Below are 12287 nucleotides of genomic sequence, written 5' to 3' on the forward strand. Positions count from 1 at the left end.
GATTTGTGGAATGTGAGCATCTCTGGCTAAGCTAGCCCTTATTTTCCATCCCTAACTGTACTTGACAATTAGGTATACTCAGTGCTGTTTGGAAGGGATTTCCAGGATTTTGATCAAGAGACAGTAAAGAATAGCCACAAAACTCCAAGACAGGACAGCATGTGCCTTGGAGTGCACCTTGCAGGTGGTGGAGAGCTCTGTTTTAGGTGCATACACTCCAGATGTTCATAAGGAGAACCTTGCACGGTCAACCAAGTTGGTTTTGGAACAAAACCAGACTGAAATATCCATGCATATTCTTCAATAATCAAATGTTATTTAAAATATTGTGTACGGTTATAGTTTAAAAACTGAATGCAGCAAAGGGACAGATCAAAAATTAAAACTGGGTGGAATCCTTCCAAGCTCTGAATGAAGTGGGAATTAATAAGTCAGGGATGAAAATAGAGTTAAATCAGCAGGAGAAAAGTTTGATTCTTTGACCAAGTTTTGAATGATGAGATGAGAATATCGCATCTATGGGACAGGAAGTTGATTTGTTCCATTTGCATGAGTTACCATTCTATTATTACTATCTTGACCCTTGTCATGCATTATTCCATCCTCCCAAACACCAGATAGAAACTAGGCAGCAACTATTTCCAACATGAAAATCAGAGCGGTTACTTGGTGACTCATCCAACCCCATCTGGGCCACCATAGTCAGCATTGACTCTGGCATGCTCCAAAGTCTTCTCCCTTTCATCCTGGTGGCAGATCTGCAATCAAATTACAATAAGGTTGTCCAGTCAACGCTTTTTCATTATCTTGCTGCTGCTGGAGCACTTTGCTCAGAGATGGGCATCAAATTCATGGACTGAACCAGGGTGCGCTTAAGGTTCCTTGCTACCTCTCTTAGCACTTACTCACTTTGCACTTACTTGACTGCTCATGGCATCTCTCCTTTGTATTGCTTTTTTTGTGATTTGCTCCCTCATCTGTAAGTTAAAGGCTGACATATTTCTGCCTTGCATTGCTGTTTAGTGCAGAAAGGTCGGTCAGCTTGTTGTGATTTTGAGCATTAAGTCAACTTGCGGATTTAGTCATATCGATCTACACCACCAGAAAAAGGCTCTTTGTCCTGTCATGTTTGCACTGGTCAAAAACTACCGCCTAACTATTCTAACCCCATTTTCCAACATATTATTGTATGGCACTATGTCTGTCAACCTCATACGTGTACGATGTGCCAGCACAACACATAAAACACTGCATATGGTTCAACTGAATGGCCATGTCTCAAATTCTGTAGGGATTAGTCCTCCATCAGGTCAAAGGTAATAACCAACAGCTAAGTGGTATAGGCAAGGGTGAGACAAGAGCAGCATTCACACTCTGTCTAGGGACTTGGAATGATCAGTTGGCCACTTAGAGCAGTCAGTGTGAAGGTATCTATACCTCTATATTCTGTGGAGTGGGCTATGGTCAGTCCTGCAGGTCCAGTACAACCAGTCTAGGATTTCTTGGAACATCAGCCAAGCAGCAATGCACAGATTAATCAGGGGCTTATTCACTTATCACTTTGGGATATCTGTCCAAGTCAGTCAGGGTGCGTATGGGCACTCCTGGAGATCAGCTTAATCAAAGTTGAGGGGTTATCAGGGGCTACTGTTGTAATAGGGAAGTTGCGATGCATAGAGGTGAATAATTGTCAAGAGAGGAAACACAACATGTAAGTGGAGGAGCTGGTGGTGTATTGGAGGACATGGTTTACTATGGGAATGTGGATCCTTGGTCACAACCATGCTAGCTTTGACGGTGGTGGGGGGGGGGGGGGGGTTACAAGCTACAATGGGTATTGAGGAATGAGTAGCTCTCCATTAGACAGGGTTCCAAGATTAATTAGGCTGCAGGTAACATGTATAGCTTGGTTCTTAAATAACAGTAGCTTTGTGAATGTGCACTTCCATTTTCAATGAAGTGTCAGCCGTGCCATCTGTGTGCCCCGAGAAACGTTTCCTTTTTGTTCCCCTCCCACTATGTATATGGTGAAGAACAACACCTCGCTGGTACATGACTGCATTTCAAAATGTCACTGACGCTGGGAATCCCAGGAGATTTCAACAGTGGAGAGTGCTTCCTCCTGTGGTCAGAAGGAAGACACCATAAACAAGGTGTTGTAGCAGTGTGTATATAAATAATGAGGCATGTTTTGGAGAATAGTTAAGAAATCTCATCAGGGCTCAGAGAGAAACCTTCAATAAAACTGGCCAGAAATTACACTTAGTTAATTTCGGGTAAAATTTCCTGATGAAGGGCTTTTGCCTAAAACGTCGATTTCACTGCTCATTGGATGCTGCCTGAACTGTTGTGCTCTTCCAGCACCACTAATCCAGAATCCAGCCTCATGTCTGAGTCAGACAATACTAAAAAAGACAAATTTCAACAACCTTTTGCAAGGGTTAGATTCAGATTTGCTGTGGGTAACTACAGGGCAAATGCATGTAATTGAAGTTAATTTTTTAGGAAGAAGTCAAACTTTGACAGTAGCAATTTATAAGTTATAAATGGTGATATTCTTATGATTTCATGTGTTCCATTCCTGTATTCCACTATGCTGTCCAAATAATTTCATTTATTTTCCTATGATCCAGTTGCATTTCTGATGCCAATGATCAACTAATCTACAATTGCATTTATTTACCTTACAGAGGGAACCAGCAGAAGAGGCTCTGAAAAGTAATAACCTGAATTTAGATCAAGCTATGGGTAAGTCTTGAGAGAAGAGTGCTGAAGTGGAGCCTTTTCTTACAGAAACTGTGACCCATAAACATGATCATTAGTCATTTAAATCCTAGTTTACAAATAAAACTTTTTTTACGCTGGATTTAGGCCTTATTGCCAGACCTGTCAATCCAAACCCAAGAAAATAAATATATTTAATTAAGACTTTCAAACCCAATTATGAAGGCCATGAGTGTTACCATTCCACTCAGTTGCTCAGTTTCATTAATTCACTGGCCACAGTGCTCAGACTTGGTCTCTTCATAAGACATCCTTATGAAATTTACAAAAACTGCTTTAAAAGTTATCTTGCATCCTTATAGCCATGAATAAAAACTATGCCAACTTTGGGCTCTGCTTCCCTCTGCCTAGTCTGTGCTTTCTACTTAATATCAGGCAAGAGGGAAATGTGATTTAAATGGTTGTTCCTTGATCTTAATGACTTCTCTCAATTAGCATAAGGTTACTTATTTGGTCAATTAGAGGAAAAAAAGAGCCTGGGTAACTTATCGAGCCATCGAATTGTATATTTAAGTCATTCTCCATTCTGTACTTTGTTCTAAAGACAAGCCCACTTTTGCACTCTCCCTTTAGACCTTGTAGATGTATTTGACCATCAAATGTAATGGCAAATGGCTTTTCTGTGTTCAGCTGGTGCTTTGGATAACCCACGTTTCCCTCAACCTTTTGCATTAGTAAAAGTAAATACTTTTGAAGTCACATTTGTTCACTGTACACATGACCGATGAATTTGGTTTACAAATTGTCTTTCCAAATGCCCTCATTCCTTGCTTATGTGTATTTCTATGTCCTCTGATTGGTCATGAATTATAGCTGGTCCATTCAATCATGTTAACTTTTCCTGCTTGGGTTTTTGTTTGAAGTGATGAACCTTTCCTGGTGCTGCTTTTTACCAATCTTCCAAAAAAAAGAAAATGTGACCCTATTAAATTCAGCGACCTACCTTGGCCCTGCAAAACTAATGTAAAATTCACTTCAGCAGACCAGTTGTGTTTGAGTGATCAGAAGAATAATTAACATCGTGCTACTGGATTTTCATTTCCGGTATGTCACATTGTTTCGATATCACTGTCCAATATGAATTTTAATCTTTGAGTTAAGTTTAACTACTGTATATACTCTTGTAAAAGTTGAATTTTTTAGACTACTTTTTAAGATTAAATTTATGGGATCGAGTATTAGGTGGATACTACTTTTGAGGAGCTGAAATTCATGCTACAGTCCAAAATACCTTGTAATGAGCAGAAGGCCAATTGATCACTAAACAACTAAAGAAAAAAGAAATGAATTACAGTAATTACCGGATAAAGACAAAAATGAATTAGTAAGCCTTTAATTATGCATACAAAAAGCAAAAGTAGAATATAATATGGCTTTAAATCACAATTACATGTTACATCTTCAATGAAACCTGAAAAAATAAAAAAGTTAATTAAAATCCTGCAAAATCACACTGTTCAGCATCTTCAGCACCGAATAAAGCTTCATACTCAACAGCAGGATGAGTGATATCATATGAATCCTCTTCATCTTCACTGTGTTCTCATCATTTATGTCATCCCATCGATAATTGTCCTCTGTACCGCCTAATGCATTTGAAATTCCCACAATTCTTGAATGATTTGAAAATAGTGTCAGCTTTTATTTTCTTCCATGAATCAACAATCCATTCACAGATCAGTGGTAATGATGGAGCTTGCATACTTCCTCCTTTTCTGTATGTTTTTTTCTCCATCATGCATCCAGTTATTCCACTTTATTCTCATCATGTCCTTTAATGCTGTTTTGATACCAACATCTGTTGGTTGCAAAACACTTGTAAGTCCTCTGGGAATTACAGCTACGTCAGTGTTTTGTGACCAGATGTTATCAACAGCATTCTTCACCGAGATGTGATCTAAACTGGTCCCACACAAGCAAACTCTTTTCCTTGCATAGTCCAACAGGACATAAATTCCAAACTTCCATTATCCATTTCCTACATCCACCTTCATCCATTCAGCCTTGTGGATGCATATAGACAACAACTCCTTTTGGAAATTCGTCTTTTGGCAAAGTTTTTCTCTTAAAAACAGCCATTGGTTTTAACATAGTGCCATTAGCCATACAAGAAAGAACTGAAGTAAACTTACTTTTCTCATTCCTGATGAAGGGCTTTTGCCCGAAACGTCGATTTTGCCTGTCCTCGGATGCTGCCTGAATTGCTGTGTTCTTCCAGCACCACTGATCCAGAATTACTTTTCTCATGGCCAGTGGTTCTCACCGGTGCAATTGTTTTTCTGCTTTTTGGTTCATGGTTTGATTCTCCGGCATGTCGAGAGTAATAGGCTCTTTGTCCATGTTTCCAATGCATGATAACTTGCAGCCTTCCTTCTGCTGATTTCTGATTACAAACTGGTGAAACTGAAATACCTTATCTTCTAGTTCAGCAGGCAGCTTTTGTGCGATCTTAGTTCTCCGCCGAAGTACTGTGTCATGCCTTGTTAGCACTTGTGCACCATCCAGCACTTGCCTTAAAATCAGAAATTCTATCTTCATTGATTTGTTTCGTGCATGGATTTGGATGGCTTCATGACTTAACAAATTTTCCATTTTGACAAATTTCAAGTACCCACTCAACACCTTTTTTCTCCCATTGTGGCCACTTGTTAAGTTTACTTCTGTTGGCACGCTTCCATTTTAGCATTGTTTAAAGTCAGTTCGCTATCTTTCTCCAGTATGTCTCAAGTTTCTCCAAAACACACCGTTCGTTTGCTGCTACACAATTATTTTGCTTCTCTGCACCTTCAATAGCTTTTCGGTTTAAACGCTGCTGTATGTTTTTTTTGTTTTCTCTGGAGGGCAATTTTCTATAAAATGAAGAAATTTCAAAACCTCAACTAGGTATGTGGTTGTATTTCACGAGGTTGGTTTTCACCTAACTCTTTCTGTGCTGAATTGGTGTGAATTGTACATTAATCACATATTGGTGTGAAAAAAATCAATTCACCGTAACATTTATGTACAGGTTAATACCTTAACTGTCAAATGCTGATCTGCTATCTGTGAAGAACTAGGATTGATTTTACATGAAAGATATATGGGGAAAATTCCAGATTTTTTGGCCCAAAATAGGGTGTCAACTTTTACTTGAGTACATGCAGTGTTTATGTGCTGAGTTGTAATTGAGTCATAAAAGGAGTGTGCCATTTGGTTCCTTGAACTTGTTCCACCATTCAGTAAGGTTATGGTTGGTCTTAGCCACAATTCCTTTTTCAAATCTATATCCCATGACTCTTGCCTCCGTTGCCTTTCAAACATTTATCTATCCAAACTTTAAAGATATTCGGTGTCTCAGCCTCCATGACTCTCTGAAGTAAGAAATTCCAAAGATGCATACCCCTTTGAAAAAGTAAACATTTTCTCACAAGCTAAACTGACATTCTGAAACTGTGCTCCTAGTTCTAAATTCTCCCTAGATGAAGGAGAATAAGCGTCTCTCGAACCAACTCAGAATTTGATATTTCATAAGAACACCTTTTATTCTTCTGAATTTGAGTGTTGACTTAACCCATTCAACCTGTCCTCACACTTTTGATTTTTGCAATAAACCTAATGAACCTTCTTTGAATTGCTTCAATGCAAGTAAACCCCTCCTTAAATAAGGAGACCCAAGCTATATGACATTATCGGTTCAATCTCTCAAACTTGATGTACATTTGTAGAAAGCATTCTCTATTTTAATTTTCTATTTTCCTTGCAGTAAAAGCTAACATATAATTAATGTCCTAATTCGTTCCTGGATCTGCACGTTTATATTTAATGTATGAAGACAGCCAGGTTTTACTATCATAGCAGTTTATTGCTTTTCTTCATTTAAATTGTACATTGCTTTTCAATTCATCCCATCAAAGAGAATTCTACCTGCCATTCCACTCCATCTGCCAAAAATTTGTCTACTAACTTAACCTTTGAAACCATTTTATAAATTTGGTGCCCTCCGCACAACTTGTGTTCCCATGTAGGTTCGTATCATCAGCATATTTGACTGCAGTGACCTCGGCCACTTTATCCAAGTCACTAATACTGGTTCTGATGAGTTCAGACCCCAACACTAATCTATGTGATACAGCCTTTAATGAGTTTATTACCCTGAAAATGACCCACATGACTGTTCTCTATTAATTAGACAATCCTGTCAACATGCTAATATATTGCAACAGCATGAGCTCTTATCTTGTGCAGTGACTTTTATGTAGCATCTTAACTAATGCCTTTTGGAAAACCAAATGTAGTATATCTGTAGGTTCCTGTTTTTCCACCTTGCTTGTTACATTCTCAAAAATCTAAAATAAGTTTGTTAAGGATGACTTCCCTTTCATAATTCAATATTGACTGTTTGATGTTCTTTGTTTTGTATATTTATGGTTATGACTACTTAAATGTATTCAAGCATTTTACCAGTGGCAGCTTTTTGGCTAACTAGTCTATAGTTTCTTGATTTCTGTCTCTCTCATTTATTGAATTGAGGCATGAAACTTGTGACTTTTCAATGTTCCTTGGCATTTTCACAATCTTAGATTTTTGGAAGATTGCAAACAATGCATCCATTATCTGTGGAGCCACTTCTAAGACTTGAAGTCAGGCCATCCTGTTTCGGGGACTTGTGGCCTTTCATGCATTAGTCTCCAGTAGTCCGGATTTGAACTGCTGCTTGCTCTTGCCTACTGTTTTATACTGTTATTGAGATGCTTTTAGTGCCTTTCACCATAGTCAGATGCAATATCAGTTCAAAGTCTCTGCTATTTCTTTGCTTTCTATTACTAATTACCTTCATTTGTATCTCTGTCGCTTGTGTTATTTCAGTCTGTTTTTACCTCTATCCCTGAAAGTGGGTAGAGGTAATGTTTTTGCTCCTGTTTTTAGTCTGTTTGCCTGTGATCAGTGTATCTCAAAAACTAGTGGACAGATGTCAACAATGATACACAGCTTATGGTCCAAGGAAAACCTGATTAGTTTTTGACAACGATGCAAATTCAGATCTACATCCTGGGTTTTTTTTTTTAAAGGATCTGTTAACATTATCTCTCAATGTGAAGTTACTTTTTTTAAAACAAGTGTTGTGGGTCATTCTATTTGCAAGTTATTGTTTTAGAATGTAGTGGATTGTCTCAGCTGCTGTGGTGCAAGTGTCACAACTCTCTTTTGAACTCTTACCTGATGTGAGATCCCATTTGTAATCTAGTATGTTGTGGGATGTGTCAATTTCTGTTATTTTACTTGGGGTTATGACAATAATCATCCTTTTTATTTTCTCATCTTGGTCGTCATTCCTGTTCTAGCCCCTTTGTCTTTACGTTTTTTGCTACAACAACCTTTTTCTTCTGGTCTTTAGTCTTCTTCTGGTCTTTAGTCGTCTTCTGTTTCCTGGCAGCCCATCTCCATTGTCTATTTCACATTCACAGATATTCAGTCCTCGCACCACGAGATGTTTAGTAATAACAGTGTGTACCATCTACAACATGCACTACAGAAATTCACGAAGGTTTCTTAGACAACACTTGCCAGCCCATGACCACTGCTATCTCTGAGGGCAGGGAGGCATTCTACCAGTCTATGCTCGCTTTGTGCAGGAGAGGTTTGGCGGAGAGGTAACACCTGTTCCGACAAGTCCTGACAAACCTATCCCAACAGTCACCTGCATCAGAGGGAAGATCAGTTTTCCTTCCTGTGAATCCAAGGAAAGTAACGGCACCAGATGGAATACCAGGCTGTGCACTCAGGGTTTGTGCAGATCAACTGGCAGAGGTCTTTTTGGATATCTTCAACCAACCTTTTCCTGCAGCAGGCATGTTTCAAGAGGCCAACCTTATCCCTGTGCCTAAGAAGGCTCATGCAGCTTGTCTTATGACTACCGCCCAGTGGCCCTAACTTTGGTGGTCATGAAGTGCTTTGAAAGGCTGGTCATGGCATTAATCAATTCCAGCCTCCCCACTACTCTTGACCCACTCCAATTTGCCTATCAGGCCAACAGATCCACGTCAAATGTCATATCACTTGCCCTTCACTCCTCCCTACAACGCCTTGACACCAAGAACAGCTACATAAGATACCTACTCATTGCCTACAATTCAGCCTTCAACACTGTTCTCCCCTCAAGACTGATTGCTAAACTAAGTGATCTCAGACTAGGCCCCACTCTCTGCAACTGGATCCTCAGTTTCCTGACCCACAGGCCATCAGTGAAGATTGGGGACAATATTTCATCCTCATTAACACTCAAACCCCCCCCCCCCCCCCCCCCCCCCCGGCAAAACCAAGGAACTCACTATTGACTTTCGGGGGAATGTTACTCATGCCACACATTAACAGTACTGAGGTGGAACGAGTAGAGAGTGTCAAGCTCCTGGGAGTGGTCATCCACAACAAGCTTTCTTGGACTCTTCATGTGGATGCACTGGTTACAAAGGCCCAACAAAGTCTCTTCTTCCTCAGGTATCTGAGGAAATTTCGCATGACGGTGAATACCCTTGCCAATTTTTATAGGTGCACCATCGAGAGCATTCTGTCTGGATGTATAACTACCTGGTATGGCATCTGTACCTTTCAAGAACAGAGACAGTTACAGAGAGTGGCGAACTCAGCCCAGATAGTCACAAAGGCCAACCTCCCATCTATAGAATCCATCTACTAGGCCCGCTGTCAAGAAAAGGCCGCCAGCGTCCTCAAAGATCCATCCCACCCTGGCAATGTTTTTCTACAACCTCTACCATCGGGGAGAAGGTGCAGAAGCCTGAATATATGCGCCAACTTGTTTTGAAACAGTTTCTACCCTACTTTTGTTAGAATACTGAATGGACTCACCTCTTAACATTCGCCTGTACCTGTGTTTTTGCTTTTTGCCGCTATCTACCTATTACTTATCTATGTTACTTGACTCTGTGGTCTGCCTGTATTGCTCGCAAGTCAAAGCTTTTCACTGTGCCTCTGTACACGTGACAATAAATTCAATTCAAATACATGGAACCACCCCTTGTACAAATAAGTTTATCGACAAACCAAGTCAAAATTAATTGCTTTATAAGTTTATAGTTTGCTTGTATCATTTTGTTAAAGGCATTTATAATAATTGCCATCTTCATACCCTGCGGGTTGGGAGAGGTGGCAGAATCCCATTTGCAAAGATTTTCAGAAAATATGGTTTTGTGTCTGCTTCAGCAGTGTTTTGAAGTGTGTATCATACTAGACCTTCTGGCTTTTATGCTTAAGAGTTTCACAGACTTTAACTATGAATTCCTTTTCAATATTTATCTTTAGAGTTATTCAGTATCTTCCTGAGGGGCTCCTACAGTTTTGGTTATCATCTTTGACTTTCCTTCAGTGCTGGGAAACTTTTGAGACGTCCTTTATTTTAAAGCTCACCAGATGGCATATGTTACTGTGGTGAATTACGAACAAAATCTCAGATTCTTCCTTCAAAATGCTTCCTACAATCTGACCTTTATGTTGGTCTCTTTTTAGAGATCTAGAGGTCGACTGCACAAAACAAGTCTTTTCGGCCCATTTTTATATAGACTGTTATTTTACCTACAGTCACCAAGTAATATTTTTAGTTAAAGTTAATGTTTGTCTTCTCTTTTTCTTTCCTTTTTGTTTTATGTTAAGATGAATTTTCCCCTTTTCCAGGTACACTATTAGAAAAAAAAGTGGAGATGGACAAACGTGGAATGGGAATGTCAGATTACAATGGAATAGTTTCTAAACCACTTGGCTGCCGACCACCTTCTATCCCCAAAGAGTCTTCCATGGATCGGCCCACCTTTTTTGACAAGGTTTGTTATGAATGAATGACAGAAAATGAACCAAAAATATCTGTGCCCTGATGGCAAGTTCCTTCGACTAAGAGAAAATGAGGACTACAGATGCTAGAGAGTCAGAGTTGATAAAATGTGGTGCTGGAAAAAGCATAGCAGGTCAGGCAGCATCCGAGGAGCAAGAGAATCCAACTCACATCCACTCTCTTGACCTGACCTACCTGTCTGTCTGTCTTTCTCACCTATCCACTCCATGTTTCCCGTCGACCTATCACCACCATCTCCTACTTTCACCCACCTATCACCATCTCATCTACCTGTGCCCTAGCCCCACTTCCCCCCCATCCCACTGCTATTTATCTCTCAGTTCCCTTCCCCGTCACCAGTCCTGACGAAGGGTTATGCCTGAAACATTGACTCTCTTGCTCCTCGGATGCAGCTTGACCTGCTATGCTTTCTCCAGCACCATGCTTACCATGTTCTTTAAACTACTAAGCAAAACTGCTTCATGTTTTTAAAATTTTGCCAACTCTCTGGATTATAATAGAATATTCATGTACTGTTTTGTACTCAGACAGAAAACTAAACTGGAAAATCCTTGCAACTCATAGCAATTCAGGCAGCTCTGAGATCTAACAGGGTGGTCTGCAGGAGCGAACAACTTCCCTTTCGAAAGTAAAGGCGTAAAGTTTTAAATGGAAATTCTACTTTTAAGCAAATTAATCTAGCAAAGTGGGGAGAATCCAAATACCCTATTTGGTTTATTAACGTTTTATAAAACGTTGTGTACTGACAACATGATGGTGTGAAATGAGACTTTTTTTTAAAAGAAAGAAGTACATGGTCAATAGAATGTGTTTTAACCATTTACAGCATATGTTATTTCTGTTAGTGAAGAGAGCCACTATTTTTCTGCTCCAGTTTAAAAATCTGGATTTCTTTCTTCATTGGTTTGTAGACTGACCAATATGCTTTTATTGCAGTTTCAAATTGTTGCTACAGAAGGTCAAATGTATTAATAACCTGTTTGAGAATAGATGTATTTTGCCATGTTACAACCACTTGCTACAGTTAAAATATTTATTTGAAAGTGACCCCAGTAGATTTATATTTGTAATTACAGTTTTTTATGTTTTCAGGCTACAGAGAATGCTCTAGGTTTGGCAAAGCTGTGGTTACAAAATTGACTAGTTTTTACTGAGGAGTGTGGTGTTTAGCGCCTTAAGCTCTGGAATACAGAAAAATGGGAAAGATAAATGATTATAAGGTGATTAGATTACAGTGTGATTGATATTATTTAGATATTAGTCACACTATGAATCTGTTGCTCTTAATGTTTCAAAGAGAGAATTCAAGTGATTCACTTCAATAATCTAAAGCATGCAGGGATGTCATTAGAAACCTCTCTCGTGTTTACTGCTTCATATATTTTGGGGAAGGTTTCTTTTTTATTCATTCGTAGAAAGTAGGGGTCACTGGATGGACCAGTGTTTATTGGCCATCTCTAATTGTCTTTGCGAAGAAAGGTGTTAGCCGTCTTCTTGAACCACTGTAGTTCTTGGGTTTAGGTACACCCTCAGTGCTGTTAGGAAAGAGCTTCCAGGAATTTGACCACACAAGTTAAAGGACTAGTGAAATAGTTCCAAGTGAGGATGGTATATGACTTGGTAGGGAACATGGTTATGGTGTCCCATTCCATCTGCTGCACTT

At 39.4% G+C, this 12287-nt stretch overlaps 1 protein-coding gene across 11 annotated transcripts in view; it reads left to right on the forward strand.

Moving 5' to 3' along the window:
• Positions 1–12287, forward strand: part of tnrc6c1 (trinucleotide repeat containing adaptor 6C1) — a 693384-nt gene that overhangs the window by 630594 nt on the left and 50503 nt on the right. For all 11 annotated transcript variants that reach the window (XM_088000550.1, XM_088000552.1, XM_043714631.2 and 8 more), the window contains 2 exons: positions 2691–2748; positions 10450–10595. In XM_088000550.1, the coding sequence (XP_087856676.1) occupies positions 2691–2748; positions 10450–10595 (204 nt within the window). The remainder of the gene's footprint in view (positions 1–2690; positions 2749–10449; positions 10596–12287) is intronic.

This window comes from Chiloscyllium plagiosum, unplaced genomic scaffold, assembly GCF_037043375.1.
Source record: "Chiloscyllium plagiosum isolate Xiang-an unplaced genomic scaffold, Cpla_swu_hap1 HiC_scaffold_25, whole genome shotgun sequence".
Classification (NCBI taxonomy): Eukaryota; Metazoa; Chordata; class Chondrichthyes; order Orectolobiformes; family Hemiscylliidae; genus Chiloscyllium; species Chiloscyllium plagiosum.